The sequence below is a fragment of the Calcarisporiella thermophila genome (assembly GCF_041956535.1).
Source record: "Calcarisporiella thermophila strain CBS 279.70 unplaced genomic scaffold VTP21scaffold_13, whole genome shotgun sequence".
Lineage (NCBI taxonomy): Eukaryota > Fungi > Calcarisporiellomycota > Calcarisporiellomycetes > Calcarisporiellales > Calcarisporiellaceae > Calcarisporiella > Calcarisporiella thermophila.
Genome location: NW_027192203.1, coordinates 598,720 through 619,218, shown reverse-complemented (window position 1 = coordinate 619,218; position 20,499 = coordinate 598,720). Strand labels below are relative to the sequence as shown.

The 20,499-nt window shown below is 50.9% G+C and overlaps 9 protein-coding genes across 9 annotated transcripts; 4 read left to right on the top strand and 5 right to left on the bottom strand.

Annotated features, from left to right (window-relative positions):
* Positions 1 to 182: 182 nt before the first annotated feature.
* VTP21DRAFT_2178 (uncharacterized protein) lies at positions 183 to 1,039 on the bottom strand (the record flags this gene model as incomplete). The annotated part of the gene is made up of 4 exons (XM_069392344.1): positions 183 to 325; positions 429 to 761; positions 849 to 893; positions 964 to 1,039. The coding sequence occupies 4 exons, from the start codon at positions 1,037 to 1,039 to the stop codon at positions 183 to 185; spliced, it is 597 nt and encodes a 198-aa protein (XP_069250755.1).
* Positions 1,040 to 2,334: 1,295 nt separating this feature from the next.
* VTP21DRAFT_2177 (uncharacterized protein) lies at positions 2,335 to 3,117 on the top strand (the record flags this gene model as incomplete). Its single annotated transcript, XM_069392343.1, has 1 exon — positions 2,335 to 3,117. One exon carries the CDS (start codon positions 2,335 to 2,337, stop codon positions 3,115 to 3,117), a length of 783 nt encoding a protein of 260 aa, XP_069250754.1.
* An 881-nt stretch (positions 3,118 to 3,998) lies between these two features.
* Positions 3,999 to 7,367, top strand: VTP21DRAFT_2176 (uncharacterized protein; the record flags this gene model as incomplete). The annotated part of the gene is made up of 11 exons (XM_069392342.1): positions 3,999 to 4,120; positions 4,242 to 4,417; positions 4,480 to 4,579; positions 4,646 to 4,819; positions 4,903 to 4,999; positions 5,088 to 5,277; positions 5,346 to 5,484; positions 5,553 to 6,176; positions 6,275 to 6,358; positions 6,424 to 7,159; positions 7,248 to 7,367. 11 exons carry the CDS (start codon positions 3,999 to 4,001, stop codon positions 7,365 to 7,367), a joined length of 2,562 nt encoding a protein of 853 aa, XP_069250753.1.
* Positions 7,368 to 7,613: 246 nt separating this feature from the next.
* On the bottom strand, positions 7,614 to 9,286 carry VTP21DRAFT_2175 (uncharacterized protein; the record flags this gene model as incomplete). The annotated part of the gene is made up of 5 exons (XM_069392341.1): positions 7,614 to 8,232; positions 8,310 to 8,451; positions 8,523 to 8,790; positions 8,869 to 8,990; positions 9,058 to 9,286. 5 exons carry the CDS (start codon positions 9,284 to 9,286, stop codon positions 7,614 to 7,616), a joined length of 1,380 nt encoding a protein of 459 aa, XP_069250752.1.
* A 529-nt stretch (positions 9,287 to 9,815) lies between these two features.
* On the bottom strand, positions 9,816 to 11,562 carry VTP21DRAFT_2174 (uncharacterized protein; the record flags this gene model as incomplete). Its single annotated transcript, XM_069392340.1, has 7 exons — positions 9,816 to 9,959; positions 10,056 to 10,142; positions 10,227 to 11,003; positions 11,079 to 11,143; positions 11,235 to 11,307; positions 11,367 to 11,397; positions 11,477 to 11,562. The coding sequence occupies 7 exons, from the start codon at positions 11,560 to 11,562 to the stop codon at positions 9,816 to 9,818; spliced, it is 1,263 nt and encodes a 420-aa protein (XP_069250751.1).
* A 190-nt stretch (positions 11,563 to 11,752) lies between these two features.
* VTP21DRAFT_2173 (uncharacterized protein) lies at positions 11,753 to 12,571 on the bottom strand (the record flags this gene model as incomplete). Its single annotated transcript, XM_069392339.1, has 3 exons — positions 11,753 to 11,942; positions 12,001 to 12,471; positions 12,537 to 12,571. The coding sequence occupies 3 exons, from the start codon at positions 12,569 to 12,571 to the stop codon at positions 11,753 to 11,755; spliced, it is 696 nt and encodes a 231-aa protein (XP_069250750.1).
* Positions 12,572 to 13,180: 609 nt separating this feature from the next.
* On the top strand, positions 13,181 to 14,761 carry VTP21DRAFT_2172 (uncharacterized protein; the record flags this gene model as incomplete). Its single annotated transcript, XM_069392338.1, has 2 exons — positions 13,181 to 13,357; positions 13,484 to 14,761. 2 exons carry the CDS (start codon positions 13,181 to 13,183, stop codon positions 14,759 to 14,761), a joined length of 1,455 nt encoding a protein of 484 aa, XP_069250749.1.
* Positions 14,762 to 16,212: 1,451 nt separating this feature from the next.
* VTP21DRAFT_2171 (uncharacterized protein) lies at positions 16,213 to 17,401 on the top strand (the record flags this gene model as incomplete). The annotated part of the gene is made up of 2 exons (XM_069392337.1): positions 16,213 to 16,441; positions 16,509 to 17,401. 2 exons carry the CDS (start codon positions 16,213 to 16,215, stop codon positions 17,399 to 17,401), a joined length of 1,122 nt encoding a protein of 373 aa, XP_069250748.1.
* A 562-nt stretch (positions 17,402 to 17,963) lies between these two features.
* On the bottom strand, positions 17,964 to 20,294 carry VTP21DRAFT_2170 (uncharacterized protein; the record flags this gene model as incomplete). Its single annotated transcript, XM_069392336.1, has 4 exons — positions 17,964 to 18,156; positions 18,222 to 18,691; positions 18,797 to 19,378; positions 19,461 to 20,294. 4 exons carry the CDS (start codon positions 20,292 to 20,294, stop codon positions 17,964 to 17,966), a joined length of 2,079 nt encoding a protein of 692 aa, XP_069250747.1.
* Positions 20,295 to 20,499: the final 205 nt, after the last annotated feature.

Below are 20,499 nucleotides of genomic sequence, written 5' to 3'. Positions count from 1 at the left end.
TTTACATTTATATATATATACTTTCGGGCTTTCCTTTTTGTTTCTTGTACCCGTTGATCGTATATAACTTCTTTTTTGTTTCTCGCCTCTTTTGCTGGCAACACAAGGGGGAATAAAAGGATAAAACTTTATTTATCATCTAAGGTTCCGTCCAAGTCTAAAGTCTATGTCTAATCTTCCGTTTAAATAAGCTGGGAAGGGGGCATATCCCACTTCAGATCATATCTCGTATTGGGTGGCTCGTATTCGTCTAGTAGGCGAATGATCTCCTCCACAGAGTTACAGGCAATGACGATGTTGCGATTGCTGGGTATAATGAAGCCCTCTAAAGACAAACGAATTCCGCAAAGGAAATGAAAGGGAGTCGGGTCAGAAAAGAGTTGGGAGAGGGCGAGTGGCTAAACCACGAACATCACAAAGTTACTTACCCTGCACTGCAAGATCTAGCCACTGAAGAAATGGATCAAAGAATCCGCACACGTTCAGAATCAAGACCGGCTTGCTATGGATCGAAAGCTGGCTCCATGTGATGATCTCGAGCAATTCTTCCATGGTTCCAAATCCCCCTGGAATGGCAATGAAGCCATCACTCCTGTCGCACATGGTGCGTTTGCGCTCATGCATGTCCTTAACAATGATTTCATCGCCATAAGTTGAAGTGCTACCATTCTTTAACGGCGCTGGATTGACGCCAAGGACTTCTCCACCACCCTCGTGGATCGTTTGAGCAATAATTCCCATAAGACCCTTTGTTCCTCCTCCTAGTGGCATCAAGAGACTTAATCAGCAAACAAGCTCCATGAGAAATTCATGGGAAAGAGAAGCAGAGGCAGAATTCAATAAGCTACCGTAAACCAGGCCTATGTCATGCTTCAGGAATTCTGTGGCAAGCTCTGAATCAAGCAAAATGCATCAATGGAATGGATCGATATTTCCAAATTATGTATTAGAAATGGCTCCTACCCCTAGCAGCGTCCGCGTATTCCGGGCGAGACCCATTCGTCGAAGCACAAAAAACACAAATAGAGCGTTTGGTCATTGTCAATGGTTGGCGAGAAATCCTGCTGACGGTCAGGAAGAATGCTGAGCAGTGGAGAAATCAACCAGAGGTTCAGCAGCGTGATAGGTTTGATGGATGAAATTGAATTAACGTAGACTTAATTAGCATTGTCGGAGCCTGAAATTGAGCAAATATAGGATTTCTCAACCGTGGATATCCACCGAACCTGGATCCTCCCCTTCTTATGTTAGTGTTCATGGTGCTGTTGAAGCGGATGCTTCTTTTGAAATTTATCAGCACAAGCAAGGCAAGCAGGGCTTTTCCGCAAGCATTGCGAAATCTTCACGCGAACTGGCTACATGCATGCACGTTCCACCGAGTGATTTTCTCAAGAAAAACACAATTCTGAAATTCTCTCCTGAGAGCATTGCGCAAAGGCACGTTTAAGGAAGCTCCTATCGAGATGAAAAGCCTCGAGCAAGGTGGAACCGTCTTAATAACTGCCGAGTGTAAAGCCTTCCTCTGCGTAGGTCGAAGTAGAGGGATTGCAAAAATAAGCCCAGCCAGTTTTAAAAAATGGGCTCGACTCCCCATCCCTCTTGGTTCCGGGATCCCTAACTTATGGCTAAGAAACAGGTTAGGGAATAGGGTGACTTTAGGAGGGCGCCAGCCTCTCATGGACAATGCCACCCCACGCCGCTTCCCTTCATTTGCTTGGTTTAGCTTTAGCAATATATTGGTGATTGTCTCCATTTTTTGGCCAAGCTCCATGTCACGTATGCAGGATGACGCTGGGGGATCTTCGCTTCATTAGCTTTATTTAATGAAGGAGTCGCATGGGCTTGTCATTAGCTTCAATATGCCCGTGCTTCGATCACAGAAAGCTTAATCTAACCGCTCATCGCAATTTGGAGTCCATATGGCTTGTCTTTGTTGTTTTTTCAAATCCCCAGCCTAATTAAGCCACCTCCGAAAAAAGCTATAATCGCAAATTATGAAAACAATAGCGTCTTCTATCTTCCATGGGGCTTCGCTTCGGACTTCCATGGGATGTCTCAAGAGATGAGATAAAAAGGGAAGGCCGCTGGAACCGTCCGCCCTACCCCACCTGTCCAACACAACTACCTCTCCTTTACTCTCTAATCTTTCCCTTCCCCCTCAGTTCCCCTTGTCCTTCTCTCCAAAGGATTTATCCTTCACTCTCCTTTCTCCCCCTCCCCTCAATCTTAGTCGGATATACCCTAATAGCTTACATAGCGCCTTCGCTATTTAATCCCATTCCATTAATATAGTCTCATTTCCTAATATCTTTGAAGCCTCCACCTCCAACTACCATGGTCAAATACTTTGCCCTCGCTGCCGCACTCATTGCCTGCTTAGCTTTGAGCGCTCAGGCACATTCCTCGAACTCCGTCGCTGTCTCGCAGCAGAGCTCGCAAGCCAGCACCAAAGTAGAAGCTAGCCCCAAATTACGCGGCAAAGGCAAGGGGAAAAACTTGAAATTGAAGAAAATTAGGGAGATTAAGAAGGTTAAGGAGGTTAAGAAGGTTAAGGAGGTTAAAGAAGTTGTCGAGCAGAAGAAACCCGGACTCGGCCTTGGCCGCCTCAAGCTGGGGGACGGAGATCTCCTTGCTCTCCCCGCCAATTTGCTCGACGGTCTTGCGGGTGAACTCGTTCGTAGCCTCGGGGGCACTCTGCGACTTGGCGACCACTCCCCCCTCAAAAACGAAGCCCTTGGTATTGCTGAGCGAGTCATTGACAATGCAAACGGTGTCGTCAGCAAGGCTGTCTTGTTCCGCGTCGGTCAGCTGGTTGGGTTGCAAGTGGTCAAGGAGCTCCACACTCCACTCGGCATCATCTTCAATGGTGTCAATGGCATTCTCTCACAGCTCGGCCGGGAGGTTGGCCTGCTGATTATCGAGGTCCTCACCGTGCAAAAGGAGGTCACCGTGATTGAAGATATTGTGAAGCTTAGGGTGGACGCCATTGTGGCTCGCACTGTAAAGCTGGCTGAGGGTAAGGTGGTGAGCGACGTAGAGCTGAAGCCGAAGATCCTCGTACTCGTGCAGAGCATCATCGAGGTTCTTCTGGGTGTTATCATCAAGATTGCACATTAATTTTATTGATATTTACAATTCGCCTTCACCCTATCACTTTCCTTATTTGACGTGTCCGTATATTCTCTATTCAATGTTATAATATATCACAAAATGCATCTGCATTTTCTTCGCGTTTGTTCCCCCTCTTGCTACTCCTCGTCTTCTTTCCAACCCATAATACCGGTGCGCGGCAATGTCCATGGCCCAGCATGTTTAATGATTGTCTTAGTTTTTCTTTCCTAGTTCGTTGCTCACGACTTCTTTCGCGTTTAATACGGCCAATACTTAATATTTTATCTGTGTGGAAAAGTAGCAGAACATAAAGCTTAACTTATTTATACGCGGCAACCTGTGTTTTCTGAAGTATTGCTGTAGATGGACACAAATATGAATAAAACGCGAAAAAAAGGTTTCCAACTCGAAAATACCGCCAATTTAGCTGGCAGAAAATCGAGGCTGAATGGTCATTTTCGTAATATAAGCTCTTTATGCTGAGCGGTCCTTTTCTCGTCGCGCAATAAAATAGACCTATCCCTCGTTGTTCGGGCCCTTCCATCTTCTCCCTCTCTTGCTCGGACCCAATCCACCTGCTGCTGGGTAGAGTGGACCCTTTTCTTTTTGGTTCTGCTTGTTCTAATCTCGGTGATTGAGGAGGCGAAAAACACTCCGTAGCTTTTATTTTTCTGTCTCTTGTTGCTTTTATCCCCTAGTTTCGTATTGTCACTTGGTTATTTCATAGATCCTACTTGCGCGATCCTTGGATTTTCTTATCCCATTCGGGCCCCAACCCATCCAAACCTTTGCATCGCACCCAGTACTCACCATTATCCATTCAATCTCCTCGCCGCTCTTCCTTTACGCGTGTTCGACCAACTGATTGACGGATCGTTCAGCCAACGATGCCTCTCCTCAAACGCAAGCGGGTGCCGCTCGTGGAGCCGCCGCGCATAGAGGACGTGGGCGACCCAAACACGCCCGTTTATGTTATCCCATTTACCAATGAGATCTTTCTGAATTACGAGTAAGTAGTGGAGGAATTGATGTTCTGGCGAAGGATTCAGTGAACCGGAGCCTGCTCCATCGACGGGGTGCTATTGTTTACATACACCCTCTTATCTCTGCTGTTGCCCTTCTTGTTTTAGGGATTTCTTTGAGCGGCAAAAGCTTTACAAACAACCGATCTGGCAATGCGAGACCACTGGACGTATTAATCTCACTTATCAAGATGCTCTTGCTTCAGAACGACGCGAAGCAGTTGCCATGGAGAGTAAACTGGCGGAGGGTCTGAAGCGAGAAATACTGGAGCGGGTGCAAGGAAGTGAGTCCTCTTCATTTTAATGCTTGCTGCCCATTATACCGACCCCCACTTCTCTACTGTAGGCACGAGTGGCGTGGACTCACTTTCCGAAGAATTGTTCAATGCCTTCAAGGATCGCTATGTAAAGGGTGAGGCGGTGAATATCATGTGGGATAGCACAGCGTAGGTTGCTTGGCCTTTTTTTCACAACCATTTTTATTCACCCTCTCGCTCATCCTTCTGATGCAGATATACTGGAAAAATCATCGAGGTCCTGAAACCCACTACGAATGGGATCAGTGCCAAGCATGCGAACGGAGGCGCACACACCCCACCTGGGACTCAGTATCGGGTCCAGTTGACGGGGAGCAAAGGGGAAACCCTCCCAGAGTATGAGAGAATCGTGGCCACAGATGTTCTAAGGTTGATATCAGCGCTAGTTTGTTTTGGATATTTATTCTTGCCCAATTGAAACCCCTTTTTGTGATTTTTATTTCACCCCCTAGCCGGGACAGACTAGTGTTCTCTAAGAATCTGCTACGAAATTTTATCCGAGCCTCTGCCTCCAGGGAGTCCTATGTAAATGCCCCATGGGTTCTTAAGGTGAGTGCATCAAAGTTACCACGAATAACACCGTACGTGCGTCTCATGCTGGGCACCGCCCCCCTCCCCCCCAACCTGCATTTTCTAGCCCTCAGTTGCCAAAAAATACAACATTGACAACTCACTTACGGCCGAGCAAGCAAAGACAAGAGAAAAGGCAATCATCAAACAAAGAAAACGCCGAAGAAAGACGGACGAGGAGATCGAGAAGGAGAAGGAGGAAAAGGAGGAGGCCAGTGTGGAGAAACCGGTGGTAAAGGCGAAGCCGAAAGAAAAAGGTATTGCTTCCATTCAAAATGCAAATTCTGTTTTTGTTCCCGTCGCTTGACATGTGTGTGTTTCCCAGTGGACAAGCGAAATATTGATGATCTTGATCTGCCGAGTGGTGGCGGAGTGATGAGGCCTAGGCCAGCTCGGGATTTTGCGATTCCACAAGAACTTTTTGAGCCCATGCTGATTGTTTGGAGCTTCCTGATGACCTTTGGGTAAGCTCGCATCGGATTTCTGCCCTTTAGGATAATTGGCGACACTCACCCTTTTTATTGCGTTCCAGAAAACCGCTCCACCTCTCTCCCTTCTCCATTGACGATTTTGAATGTGCACTTCGCCACAACACACACCATCCAAAGTGTGCGCTACAGGCAGAATGCTATGCTGTTCTCCTTAATGCCATAATTAAAGAGCGTCTGCAAGGCCGATCGGTGAGTTCCATGGCGCTCAATCATTTTATAGAGCGGGAACGGGAGCGAGAGAGCACCGTGGACACAGAAGTCAGCAGCACGGGAGGGGGAGCAGGAGAGAGGGGCGGTGTGGACGTTCCGGTGGAGATCCGGAGCCGCGGCGGAACCCCGGCTCTGTCTGGCGTCTTTAATGCGAACGATAGTGCTGAGAGGATGGAGGAGGTGAGTGCGGAGGATGTGGCCCGCGTTGGGCGCGCTTGGGATAAACAGACACTTCCGGCGGGGCGAAAGGGGTGGGAAGCAGTGCTAGTTGGCTGTTTGACCAGGCTAGCCAATCGGGACACGTTCCCCCATCTGGATGCGATCCTCTCGCATCTTCTTGAGGACGGCACCTCGCCCGAGGATGTCGAGGCCCGCTTCCCCTCTCTGCAGCTGACGTGGAAATTGGAGATTTTGGAGTTTCTGATTGGAGTGGTCAACGGAACCACAATAATCAAGTAAGTGTTCGGAAAAGTGCAGAAGAGGCCCAGTTGCAGCTGCGATGGGGCAGGGGAGTATGGGCTCTAACTTTGTTGCTTATACAATGCTATTCTAGGGGCTACATGGAGGAGTGCAACGAGTATTTGACCACCCTGAATAGAGAGTTGAGGGAGGAGATTCCACGCGAAAAAAAGAGAATGTGAGTAGGATTGATTCAGGCTCATCCTTTTCAGGGCATTTCTGATACCTTGGTCTCCGCCATAGTCAAGCTCTGTGGAAAGAGTTCGAGCAGACCTGCGACGAGGCCGGCTTTGCCAATGGTATGCTGGATGAGGACGACGAGCCTGCCGAAGAGGATACGCCTCGGAACTCTGAGGCTGACGAGGACGAAGAGGAGCAGCTTCGCACGCGTCTTACTCCGCGCCAGCTCATGAAGACGCTCCAGCGCAAGCAGCAGGAGCGCGAGGCCGAGGAGCGCCGTCGGCAGCAGGAGCGCGAACGTCAGCGCAAGGAGCAGAAGGCCCGCGACTCCCGCCGCAAGCAGCTCATCCGGGAGCGAAAGGAGCTTCGGGAGGAGGAGCGTGCCGTGAAGCGGCGGGAGGAGCAGTTGGAGCGCGACGTGAGGAGACACTCGGTGATTCGGATGCAGCCTCTGGGGCGGGATCGCAACTATTTCGGATACTATTTCATGGATGGGATAGGGTCCGCTCCCACCGCGGCCACCGCCCGCGTCTATGTCCAGCCTCCCTTTGGAGCCTACGTGGATCTGTTGACGGAGAAGGGGCTGGACACGGTCCGGGAGCAAATGCGACGAGCCGGATACGACGAGGAGGACATGGCCATTGGGCAGGGCGGCTGGTCCTACTACCAGACGCCCGAAGAGATCGACGCGCTCATCGAGTGGCTGCGAGCCAATGAGGGCAAACGAGAGCCTGGGCTACGCAATGCGCTAGTGAAGATGAAGGACGTCATTGGGAATTCCATGCGGAAGCGGAACATGGTATGGCGACTTTTTTTTATGTTGTCTCCAGTGCATGGAATCCATGCCTTTCTCTGCTCTTTTGCTGATTCTTTGTCACCCTGTTTAGGAACTGGCCGCACTGCTTCGAAATGAACAAAATCTCCGGCGAAGTACCCGCACCACCACCGCCGCCAGCACCCTTGCCAAGGAACCTTACATGACCTATATAAATAAGCTCGTGCGTTAAAAAAAAAATATGCAAAATCACTCAATTTTTTTTTGTTCAACTGCTCTCTTGATGCTTTTTTATTTTTTTTTATTTTTTTTCTGCTTTTGCTTCTTTCACCTTTTTTTTTTCCTTCACTTGTTAATATATTAAATTGATACAGCTAATTTCCCCCCTTAGATGTGTTTTTGTGTAGTTTGGAAAGGAATAAAATAGGTTTTATTATTACATTCTCCTCGTTTGCCCTTGCATCTAAGGCGCCAAGGTTCATTCTTCTGATGGGTTAACTGCCCCAGCCTCCCAGCCCTCCTCAGCCCATGCTGGCCGTTCCGTCTCGTAGGCCCACCCCTCGCCCTCATACCGCCATGCATGCAACAACAGCGCCAGCTCTTCAGGACGAGGGTCCCTAAACCGCGCCACCGCGCACTCGTCACAGAATATATTCTCTCCCGTCTTCTCCTGGTTCCCGCTTCCCTCCTTCTCCTCCTCCTCCTCCTTGTCTCCTTTGTCCTGCTCCTTTGTTTCGCGGGCCACCGCTCGGCCCCACTCCTCTTCCGCCACCCCCTCCTCCAAAAGCCGATCGATGACATGCTTCGTTTTGCTCTCGTCCCCTCCCAAACCTCCCTTTCCCAATTCATCGCCCCAGGCCTTTTTGTTCCCATACAGCGGGTCCCCACAGATCGGATGGCCCAAGAACTGAAGGTGCACGCGAATTTGGTGGGTACGGCCGGTGAGGGGTTTGCAGTGGACCAGGGACGTGTTGGAGGCGGGGGAATAAGAAATGAGGCGGAAGAGGGTTTTACACGGTTTGCCTTCGGGGTGCACGGTGTTGAGCCCGAGTTTGTGCGAGACGGTGAGGATGGGTTCAGAGCACTCGACGTCGCCTCTGTTCAAGAAAAAAAAGCCAACACGGTCCGATGAATATTGGGGCGTTAGAGAAGGATATGCATGCAAGACATTTACTTGGGAAATCGGCCCTGTACGCGGCAAAGGTATTCCTTGCGGATGGTCCGCTCCTGCATCTGCTGCTCCATTGCGCGTGCCTTCTCCTGGGTGAGGGCCAGTATCATCAAGCCTGATGTCAGGCGATCGAGCCGGTTGACCGCTAAACGCACGCATGAAAGACGCGTCAGCCGCAATACAAACTAGGGGGAGACAACTCAGTAGGGTACTTACGGTACAGCTTTCCAAAACCCATCTTCAACTGCATAATGTATAAGACCGTGTTATACCGGTATCTTCCGCTTGGATGCACGGGTACGCTCGCGGGCTTGTCTATCACTACCAGGTTGTCTGCCCGGGCCACGACGCGAATCGGCTGGGCACTGACCGGAGGCTCGTGACGATGGATACGATGTCCCACCACATCTTGGTTGCGGACCAGGGTCTCCGGCGAAACCATCTCGCTGTTTAGGGTGATAAGGCCTTTGCGAATAGCATATTCCTACAAAAAAAAAGCCACATCGCAAAAGCTATCGTAAGCGAATGAGTAGGGAGAGAAGCGCTGTATAAAGGTACGAACATAGTACGATTGCGTACGATCGCGGAATTCATCCACAAAGACTCTTAGCAATGGCTTGCCGATCCACCGGCCTTTTGCGTAGGCGCGGTACTCGAAGAAATAGGGCTTCACCTTGTGCAATCCTGGTTATTAGGAAGAGAGGGGTTGATTATATGGGCCTCGGTCGATAGTGCTCGCTGAAATGCTTACCATTTTCTTCAAAGTATTCGACGTGTTTGTCCTCTTCTCGCTCTCCGCCGTCTCCCTCTATGCGCAGCCTCTTTCCTTTTGGTTTCTTGGCCGACTTTCGCTTGACGGTAGAGGAGGAAGAGGTTGTATCATTGGCTGAATCTTCGCCGAGATTCTCTCCCGGGCGCTTCTTTGGGACTGTCGTGGCTGTCTCCTCACTGGATCGTTGCTCGCTCTCGCTCAATGTCATAATGTGTTGCAGGGAATAGAATGGATCGCCCTATCGAGTACAATAGAGACACGGCAGCCCTAGTATGGTTAGGGTGTGATGATAGAGTTGAGCTGTTCCCATCGCCAGCTGAAACCAACACCATTTCTTTTTGTACCTTAACCCTGTGTTATTACCTAGAGATAGTCCAAGAGTGGGACAGCCACTTATCCTCTTCAGATATTCAATCCGAAGTTTGATTTCAGACTCTAGCCCCCCTAAATATCCGCCACAGTCACAGTTGAAATCTTTCTCTAGTTTTCAGAGGGGATTCCAAGTCTCTTATGATGGAGGCTCTCTCACCTCTCTTATATTTCACATAGATACAGACCGGCTTGTTTTAGAGCTTAAGTGGATGGGACCAGAGGCCGTACTTTACTATCAACGGGGGATGGAAAGGGAGCAAATGTATGAAATATGAATAAAAAATTTTGACTCGTGACAAATGATTAGGGAAAAGGGTTAACAACAGTCAAAGAAAATACAATGAAAAGAAAGTCTAACTCATTATTTACACCCTCATTTTCCAGAATAATAACGGAGAGATGCACAGTAGAAGACTTCCCATCACCACACACTCCCAGGAGAACCCAACCTTGTCGTAGAGAAATCCCGCCAGAATGGGGCCAACCGCCATGCCCATTGAATAAGACATCTGCGCCGAATACAAGCAGAAATAAAATAAGCTCAGCATCATCCACACTTAAGGGGGGGGGGGGGGCTCAAGCCAATGGTTTATTCTTCTTCTTACATTATATAAACCGTACACGCGGCCATACGCACCGCCTCCAAGCTGTCGCACTCGCTCGCCTAGCTCTGGGAGTAAAGGCGTCGACATCTATAGGGAAGCAGTACAAAGCAAAGTAGAGTCATGTGAATGGCTCCATCCAAGCCGCAGGCTAAAAGTCCCTTGTTCACTTACTATGCAGCACGTGGTTCCCACCGCAAACAAAGGCAGCGTCATGAGCTTGGCCTCGTTGGGCACCGCGACCAGAAGCACCGAGCATCCCATGCCAACGGCCCCTATTCCGCTCATGAGCGCCTTGCCCCACTGATCAGACAGGTACCCCACCAAGGGCGACAGAAAGAAAGGAGCCACCATGGCAACAAAGAGGAGGCCAATGGTGGTGGGGTTCGCATTGAACGTGGAGGAGAGGTATAGGGGGAGCGTAGGCTCGAAGCCCGAGAAGACAGAGCTATCGAGAGCCGTCGCCACCAGGACACAGAGTACGATGGGATCGCGAAGAAGCGATAGCAGGGTGATCTCGGGATTTGGCTTGGCTGAATCGGCCTGGTCGTTGAGGAGGGGCGCGGTTTCGGGATTGGCCGTAGGGGTTGGGGACGGGAAATGCTCGAGGCTCGAGGGCTCGGCCACCCATAGCACAGCAAAAAAGTCGATGGCGGCAAGGGCAGTGCAAAAAATGAAGGGAGCCCGGTAGCCATAGTGCACGTATAAAAATCCCCCCAGAGCAGGACCTATGGCGGAGCCCATAGTGGTGGCCGTGAGCGCGGTTCCCATGGCGACCCCAAGGCGCTCGGAGGGGAAGACGTCGGCAAGCATGCTGAAGCCGATGGTCCATGTTGCGCCACCGGACACTCCCTGCATTATTCTGGCAAAGACAAGTTGGGAATATGACTGGCTGATGCCAAAGCAATAGGTGGAGATGCAAAGGCCCAGCATCCCGGTGAGCATCGGATACTATTAAAGCAATGCAGAATGACCCTTTTAGTACCGCCAAAAAAAATGCGATGGACAAACAAGCGGATATATTACCCGTCTGTTTTTATATTTGTCACTATACACCGCGAAAATCGGAGTGGACATCATTAGCCCGATGGCTTCATGGTTCGAGATGCAAACATAACAAAACAAACTTGTTAAAACCGCTATTGTCCCAGTGGAAACTGAAATGCTGGAGCAGCGACATACCATAGCAAGCAAAGAGAAAACCGACCGCTTTGGAATCCCCACCCATCTGATTCTTTACGACATCGGGTAAAATCTGTGTGTTGCCGAAAATTAGCCACAGAAAGGGACGGAATCATATCCCGAGACACCTACCGGCACGATCACACCATATACGACCATGTCACTAAAAGAAGGGGGTCGAGAACAGTCAGCGGAATGAAATGGCAACCAATGAGATACTCTCAGAAGGAATAGTGGCTCACATAAACAATGCCAAAGAGACTACGATCAGCACCGCCACTCTCGAGGTTCGTAAATTAAATGTCAATGCCATATTATCGGTTAACATGGCGACATATCTTTCCGACTCTAGGCTGAAGCGACGATGGCAAATTCCTTTATAATTTCTTGCGGTTAGCACCGAACAAGGAATCGAAAATAGGCCGTTTCCTCTATTCTCAGGCACGTGCTTGCTGCGGGCTAGAACAAGATCTTGCCTCAAGCAAGCTTGAAGACATGCTCGTCATTTCCGATTCTGGTTAATGGGCCGCGAGAGAAGGCTTTGGAGCTGCGGCAGCTTTCTCCCAGGTAAACACCGGCTCTCTAAGCGACCAATCTAGTCTCTTCCCCTTGAATCTCTCCGGCTTCATCTTTAGGAGCATCCAAGGGGGGAGCGGCGCCGTGAATGAAGGAACAATAATGCTGCAGCGGCAGTGCATTGTATATGGGCTTATTAGGCAAGGCCCTGGTGCACGATCGATTCACCGGGCCATTTCGAATCACTCACGCGGACCGGACAGGAAGCCGCGCTGCGGCGCCAGGGACTCCTGCGGCTTGTTTATATTCAGCGGCCTGCGCCAGGGAACTCCGCAAGGGTGCCTGACCGGCCCAGCGCCTCATGGGGAGAGAGATCTTGGGTGTGTCGATGCGGGTGACACAGATTGTGTGCGTGCAATACCCTAATTGCCGCAAATCTTCACATGGAGCACAACCTGTCCCATCGCCACAACTGCAGATGTTCCGGCAGCTCGCAGTCTGCTGCCCTCGCAATCGAGCATTCTGGAAGCGTCCGCCGCCGAGACGCGACAGGTGCAGCCTCCGCGACACGGGCAGAGCGAGAGAGGCGAGGGAGCCGGGAGAAGGGCGATGGGGGGAGCCAGAGCACTCGGGGAAGCTTGCCTGGGCTTTTAAGCTTCGGTGGCCGTAGGGAGGGCGAGCTCTTGGTGAAGATCCGGCGGGGGCGAGCAGGGAGGAGAACCTAGTCTTCTGACAACACAATATAAAGCTTGCGGGCCAAAACCATGCGCTGCACCACGTTCTCACGCATCATTTCTCCTAAGCATGGCAAGGTTGGGCATGGAGGGCCGGGATTTGGGTTGGACGAGTGTGCTGAGATGGAGAGGAGATAACAAACAGAAAAAACCTTACATAACAACAAATTCAGACTTGACTCAACGGTCCTCTCGGATTTGCCGTGTCAGGTGGGCCTCCGCGCACAAAAAAATCCTGGAATTAAGAGTAGGTCAGTGCTTTGGCCTTCCCAACTCTCTCTCTCTCTCTCCCTCTCGCCCATCCTATCCCCAGCCCCACCCTCCCTCTCTCGCGCGCGCGGCCTCCCCATCTCCCTGCGAATCCCATCCACCCTACATCCCTAGACCAGATTAGCCTGCCTTAGAGATTATGATGCCCCTTTGTGCGCCCGCCCGTGCAAACTAATCAATCATCCAGCACCCGACCTGATTAATGTCGCTTTAGCGCCCTGTTCATTATTTATCTTCCCCCCCCCCCTTCATATTTATCACACACTTCGCATATCTCCCTCACGCCTCCCCCCCTAATATATAAATATATATATACAAACACTTGTCCAAAAAGAAATACCTCTTCATATCTCTGTTTTTGTATGTTCTAAACTGTTCTATTTTCCTTCGCATTTTCCTCTTGTTTGTTTCTTTCTATATCTCGAAATGTCACTGCCATCATATCAGAACGAAGAAATATCCACCATATTTGTCGTTGGCTTTCCCGACAACATGCAGGAGAGAGAGTTCCAGAACATGTTCACCTTCTCTACCGGGTTCGAAGCCGCGACTCTGAAGATACCACAGAGCATGGAAGACGAGAACGGTGTCCGTAAACAAATCGTAAGTTGGCCCCATTGTTTGCTCTTCGCCATCATGATTGATTTTTTATTTTCGGCTCTCGTCGGGTGTATTTCTTAAGATTGCTTAAAAGAGAAAATACTGACTGTTCTTGTTTTTATTGTTCAGATTGGTTTTGCAAAATTTCGTACGCGAGATGATGCCCTTCGCGCAAAAGAACTGCTGAGTGGACGCAAGGTCGACGCGGAAAAGGGTTGCATGCTCAAGGCAGAAATGGCCAAGAAGAACTTGCATACGAAACGTGGCCTCTCCATTGACAACATCCAAAATTTGCATCCACGCCAATATCATACCCTCCCTCCCACTCCAACTGCTCCGACCGCCCCCATCGGCTCTGGCCTCACCGCCCGGCGCTACACCAGCCCCAGCAGCCTGACGCTCTCGACCCCGGCTTCCGCGGGCGCTCTCTCCACCGCCTCCTCCTACGATCCTTTCCACTCCATGCCGCTTGCATCCCCTCTGCCGAGCGACCTGCTCTCCCCCTCGGACTACGCCAGCATCTTCTCGGACGTCTTCTCCCCGCCCTCGCCCTTGACGCCCGGCCCCTTCAGCGCCAAGAGCGAGTCGCATGGCGAGAACGGGTGGTTCAAGTCGGACCTGTCGCGCGCGGTCGGGTTCAACCGGCCGCCCGGGTTGAAAGCCGGCGAGAGCAAACTGGATGCGGATGACGCGACCGATTACCTCTCCAAGTCCACCCCTGCATTGACGGATCGGGCCGGGTCCGGCAAGGGCGGCTTCGGGGCCCTGTGGCTCGACGAGGTGCGCCTCTCGTCCAACGCCCTCTCCTCGCCCTCGCTGCCCTCGCCGAACCGCCTTCCCCTGCCCTCCAACCCCGCCGACCAGAATCCCCCGTGCAACACGCTCTACGTCGGGAACCTGCCGCATGCCGCCACCGAGGACGAGCTGCGGCAGCTGTTCGGCCGGTGCGCCGGCTACAAGCGCCTGTGCTTCCGTACCAAGGTCAACGGGCCCATGTGTTTCGTGGAGTTTGAGACGATCGAGCACGCCACCCTCGCCCTCGCCGAATTGCAGGGCTCCCTGCTGCCCAGCTCGGTCAAGGGCGGCATCCGGCTCAGTTTCTCCAAGAACCCCCTTGGCGTGCGCCCCAACCCAACCCCCCCCACCCCCACCAGCACCTCATTCACCTCCACCACCCTCTCCAGCGTTGCTTCCAGCGCGCAGCCCACCCCCTCCCCAACCCCCCCTTTGCCCATCTCCAACGGCTTCCCGTACGAGCGCCCCCTTCCGGTTCGGTCCTCGACCACCCCCATCCACACCCAGGGGTTCCTTCTGCAGAATGGTAAAGGCCCCGGAATGATGAATGGGATTTCGTTCCTGACCGACAAAGGGCAGGAGGATAGTTTGTTATTCCATCCGCAGTTGTGAGGCATGTGCTTTTTTTTTACCTTTTTTCTTTCTTTTGTTCTTTTAACCAGCATCCTATCATTGGAAAGCATCTCTTTTTTATATATTAGTTGAAAAAACCCTTTTTGTTACTATATTGCATGAATCTCTATTTTTTCTGCTCTTGAAAACTCGCAAAAAAAAAAAACGAAAGCCAAGGCCATCTTATTTATAATTATTATTTAAAATAGTCTAGTTATATATATCACTCTTTTGGATGTGTATTGTCCCCGCTTCTATCTTATTTGTATTCTCTTACTGATTTCAAATATTAGGGTAAGATAAAGTGCCTCTGATTTTTAGTTCCCCTGTTGGGACCAAAGGGATAGTGGTGAATTTGTTTTATTTTTCCGACAAAGCTGTCGGATATGTCGGATATTTTTGAAATTTCGTGTTTTATGTGTTTTATTTTTTCCAAAATAATCTTTAGTTTCACCTCTTTACGTGAAAAAGGAGTGCGTCTCCTCATTTTTTTTAAAAAACCTTTCCTTTTCACATGAGAACAATCATTTCACTTCATGTTGTTTACTTTGTTGGATTTAGTTGAAACTGGGTCGTAAAAAAAGCACTCTCTGGGAATACGTCAATACAAACAGAAACAATAATATTCACTTGTCCGTTGTAATAACTGTGGGATAACATTTTGGACGAATATATTTATACTGTGGCTTAAACCACGTGATGACAATCCAATCATATTACTGAGACTCTAAAACCGTGCTTTTTGTCGGATATGTGTTTTCTCATACAAAATATCCCACACGCATAAAATACAAAAAATACTGTTTTATCCTGTGTTTTTACAACCCTACAAAGGGAGAGTGGGCGGGAGGGTGGCTTGGGTGCTTCCAGCTCCATTGCGCCACGCCGCGGTTGGAAAGAGAGCATTTATTTTTGGCAGCAGGCGGAGGGGAAAGAGGAAAAGAAAGCCTGGATGGAGCGAGGCTGGAAGTGGAAATATGGAAGCAAGCTTGCGCGAGCGGTTTTAGGAGGAGTTTGGAGTTATCTTTGGTGCAAACTACGCTTGCCTTTTGCTCCCGCGGTGGCCGCTGCCTATGGCTGGCATCTCAAGCCAGCCCTGTGTCCCGAGTGAACAAATCAGAGCCGGCTAGTGTTTCCTATCGTGTGCTGATCGTGGCCAATCGCCGGGCGAGTACTTAATGCAGCTTCCATATTAGTGCCGACGACACATGGGCTTCGAAGAAATAAAAAATAGAAGCGAGCCTAAAGGCCTGGTGCGACCGAGGAGGTTGTTTTCGTTCAACCGCTAATATTCTCTGCTCTTTTCTTTTTTCCATCCCGTTTATTTGCATTTCCGTTTTCGCCTCCCGTGTCGCATCCTCCTTTCATCCTTTTCATCCCCTTCATCCCCTTCATCTCTTTGCGCTTCCCTCTTCGTGTCTCCACTGCTTTCTCCCCCCATCCGCTTGAACATGACTATCGCTATCGAGGACCATCTCCAGAACAAGGCCGAGCTCAACATGTCCGTCGAGGAGTACCGGAGCAGAAAGGTCGCCCTCATTACGGGCATCACTGGTCAGGACGGCTCCTACCTCGCCGAGTTCCTCCTTGCCAAAGGCTACACTGTGCACGGCATCATCCGCCGATCCTCTTCATTCAACACGGGCCGCTTGCAGCATCTCTACAAGGATCCCCATGACCGTAAGTCATCTGAATGGCTCTCTCTCTCGGCCTCTTTCCCTAATAGGCTGTCTCTCTGCTCTTATAGGTCCCAAACTCCACCTCCACTACGGCGACCTGACAGACTCGACCGTGCTGGTGCACATCGTCTCCAAGGTGCTCCCGACCGAAGTGTACAATCTCGGCGCCCAATCCCATGTCAAGGTCTCTTTCGACATGTCGGAATACACCGGCGACGTTGATGCCCTGGGCACCCTCCGCCTCCTCGACGCCATCCGCACCTGTGGCCTCACGCGCTTCGTTCGCTTCTACCAGGCCTCTACCTCCGAGCTGTACGGACAGGTGGTGGAGACCCCCCAGCGCGAGACTACCCCCTTCTACCCGCGGTCTCCCTACGGCGTGGCCAAGCTCTATGGCTACTGGATCACCGTCAACTACCGCGAGGCGTACGACATGTTCGCATGCAATGGCATCCTCTTCAACCACGAGAGCCCGCGCCGTGGCCGTACCTTCGTGACGCGCAAGATCTCGCGCGCTGTCGCCGACATTCACCTCGGCCGGCAGAAGTGCCTCTACCTCGGAAACCTGGACGCGCGCCGCGACTGGGGCCATGCCCGCGACTACGTCGAAGGCATGTGGCTGATGCTCCAGCAAGACAAGCCCGAGGACTTTGTGCTCGCCACCGGTGAGATGCACACGGTTCGCGAGTTCGTCGAGAAGGCCTTCGCCGTGGTGGGTACCACCATCGCCTGGGAGGGCGAGGGTGTGGATGAGATTGGCCGCTGCAAGGCCACCGGCGAGGTGCTGGTGCGCGTGGATCCACAGTACTTCCGTCCCGCCGAGGTCGAGCTTCTGCTTGGTGATCCGACCAAGGCCAACAATCTGCTCGGCTGGGTGCGCAAGGTCACATTCGAGGAGCTGGTGGTGGAGATGGTCAAGGCTGATCTGCACGCGTGCGAGAAGAACGATGAGTACAACTAGGCTTCAAAGGCCGGGGGGACGACGACACTTCCTGTTTGTTTTGTTACTTGGCATGTTTCTGCTTTATCTACTTCACTCATCACCATCGGACACTTTTATTCTTCCTTGATTTCCTTTCTGACCATCACCCACTCGCCACCTCTCTCCGCCTTTTGTATGTGCAACTACAGTGACATTCTGTTTGATCTCTTTTTTTTTTTTCCTTTTCCCTTTGCCCATTTCTTTCTCTTTACCTTTTATACATATATATATAGACGAGGGATTTCTCTATTTTAATTAGTAAAGTTTAATCAAGCAAGCAGACATGCATGTGGATTTCTTAAAACCTCTGTTATTTTTCTACTCTCTCAATGGTAATACACTCTTGGATAGGAATAAATACCAAAGCAAAAAAAAAAAAGAACAATCATATTATGGGTGAAAAATTCGGATTTCATGAATTTAGGAATAGGAAGCTTTAGATATGTCTCAAGATCAGAAGGTTACATAAAAAGAGTAGTCTTACCATCAAAGTTAAATAGAAATTGGTGAATTGATCTGGCACTGAATAGCGAGTGGAGTCCTAGAGTCTGGCGGTGACATCTTCGTTCTTGATGAAATTGGCAATGGAGAGCGCCACAGCCTCGGTGGTGACCATAGGGTTCACGCCCGAAGCGGTGGGAAACACGCTGGCATCCGCAACATAGAGCCCCTTGACCTCCCACGTCTGTCCGCGAGGATCCACGACACCCTTAGCAGGTGTTGCCGCCATCCGGCTAAAGGGGATAGGAGAGACTTTGTTAGAAGCATGGCCATAGCTCCAATAAAGAGAAACCCTCACCAAGTTCCCATCTGATGCGCCGAGCCCATGGCGCAGTAGCCCGGTTCAACCCCGTGCTTCCTTACTTGCGCAAGCCACTCCTCGAACCTCGGGTCGCTCACCCCCAGCTCTTTGTCTACTTGGAAACTTTGCAGCGCCCTTTGTGGGCTTCTGATTTCGTCCGCCCCTGCAGCTACAAGCAATTTGGCGGCTCCAATCATTCCCTCCAGGATTGAGCGCTTATCGTGCGTGGAAACCCTGTAGTTGACACGATATCGGCCGCTCTCGTCCCACTCGACACTGCCTACGCTGTCCTTGTCGCGAGAGAGGACGAGGATGGGCACCGTATGATTCAAACGAAGCATGTGTTTCTTGTGATCAAGCGAGCCGCGCCACGGGAAGCCCGCCGAGTAGGTGCTAAGATGCATTAGCGGCACCTCAAGCTTGGCTCCGTAGTGTGCCCCATCAAGGTTCTCAAAGGTGGTGCTTATCTGGATGGGGAGAGGTAAGGCAGGGAGCGATTAGAGGCATGAAAAAAAAAAGAGCGCGTATGTGGAGGGATAAAAGTGTGTAATTCAGCCGCAATGGCAACTTACGGCGGTCATGATGGAGCCCTCGTAGCATCGGATGCTTCGATCCTTAAATGTGCCCAGCATGATGGCGACCGGGTGCAGGCGCAGATTTTTCCCAATGTTGCGGTTACGCAGGCCACTTCGCTTCAGCAGGCAGGGGGATCCAAACGAGCCGGCGCTGACCACCACCTTCTTGGCCCTCACAATCAAATCGCCCCCGCTCTTCGCCTTGCCGGTGATGCCTACCGCTACTCCCTGCCGAATAATCACCCGGTCCACGAAACAGTCCTTCACGAACCTTGCTCCGTGATCGCGCGCATCCACCAGCCAAGTCATTAGTGTGCCCTGCTTCACACCGTAACGGCACCCGTATCCACACCACCCACACTCGTGGGGTTGGCCGCCAGTGTTCTGCGGAATATTGTCAAAGTGGTAGCCCATTGTGCGGCAACCCTCGATGAACACACTGTTGGCTACATTATGCTTGATGTTTTCGGTGGTGGCGCCGATCCGCTTGACCACGGTCTCGATTGCCTCCTGGAACCCCTTGGATTTGAAATAGGGAAGGTTCTGCTTGGCCCATTCTTCGCGCAGATGACTCGGTGGCTGGTATGGTAATATAAACAACCAAAAAATTGCTTATTCAGCCGGGTTCAATAGAGAATGGGAATTCAATACCACTACTTACGCGAAGAGAAGCGCACCAATTCACCGTTGTTCCGCCGCCCCACGTTGACCCTTGAAGCTGGAACAGGCTCCCGTCAATGGTTGACAACGGCCCTCCGCCTTCATACATCCGCTCGAACGCATCACTTTCAACAAGGCTCAACTCGCTCTGGTGAACGTATTCGCCCTTTTCTATCACAATCACGCTTTTGCCCGCCTTGGCAAGCTCGGCCGCCACCACACCACCTCCAGCTCCTGACCCCACCACCACGACGTCACATTCAAGTTTGGTCGTCTTTCCTTGGGGTATATCGATGAACTCGTAGTGTGGGAACATATGCTCTCTGGACTTGAATTTCTCCCCGTGCATTTCTGTGTCCGGCCCGGGATACCCTACGGCCCTCAAAATCCGAGGATCCTGACGTTTATAGAAGGCCGCCATGGTCAGGGAAGCAAGTGCTATTCCCAGACCTCTTATCAGTGGGATGGAACTGAGTGACATTTTGTACAGCACTTCTTCGCGTTGTTTCCGACTTAACTTTGGGAATTCTGTAAAGTATCCCGTCAATGCGATAGAACCTGGGCGCGTGCCAAGAAGCGACAATCCAAACGCAAGGGCCCTCACGCGATCCGCCGGCACAGCATCTGTGAGGTATTTGACCCAACCGTCGACAATGCCGTCGATGTCTTTTGGCGAAAGCTGAGCAAACTGTCTCAAGGCATCCTCCTGAAAGGGGGATGAGAGACTGCGTGCTTGTTCAAGCAGCTCCTCTGTTTCAGCCTCATCTAATGGAGCCACGATCGTCTCCACCACTGCTCGAAGCACCTCTAGCTGATTTTCATTTAAGATCGACATCGAATACTTGCGTGCGTTTGCGGGCTTTTAGGCTGAAATAATAAAGGAAATAGGGTGTGAAATGCGGGGGGAATCTAGGTGGAGCAATTAACCAATTTCACTTCACATGAAAACCGGAACCGTTAATAAAGGGCGGAATAAGCCACCTTGTTTATGCAGTCACAATTTGGCTTGCAACCTTTCTCGGTTTGAAACCAGAATATCT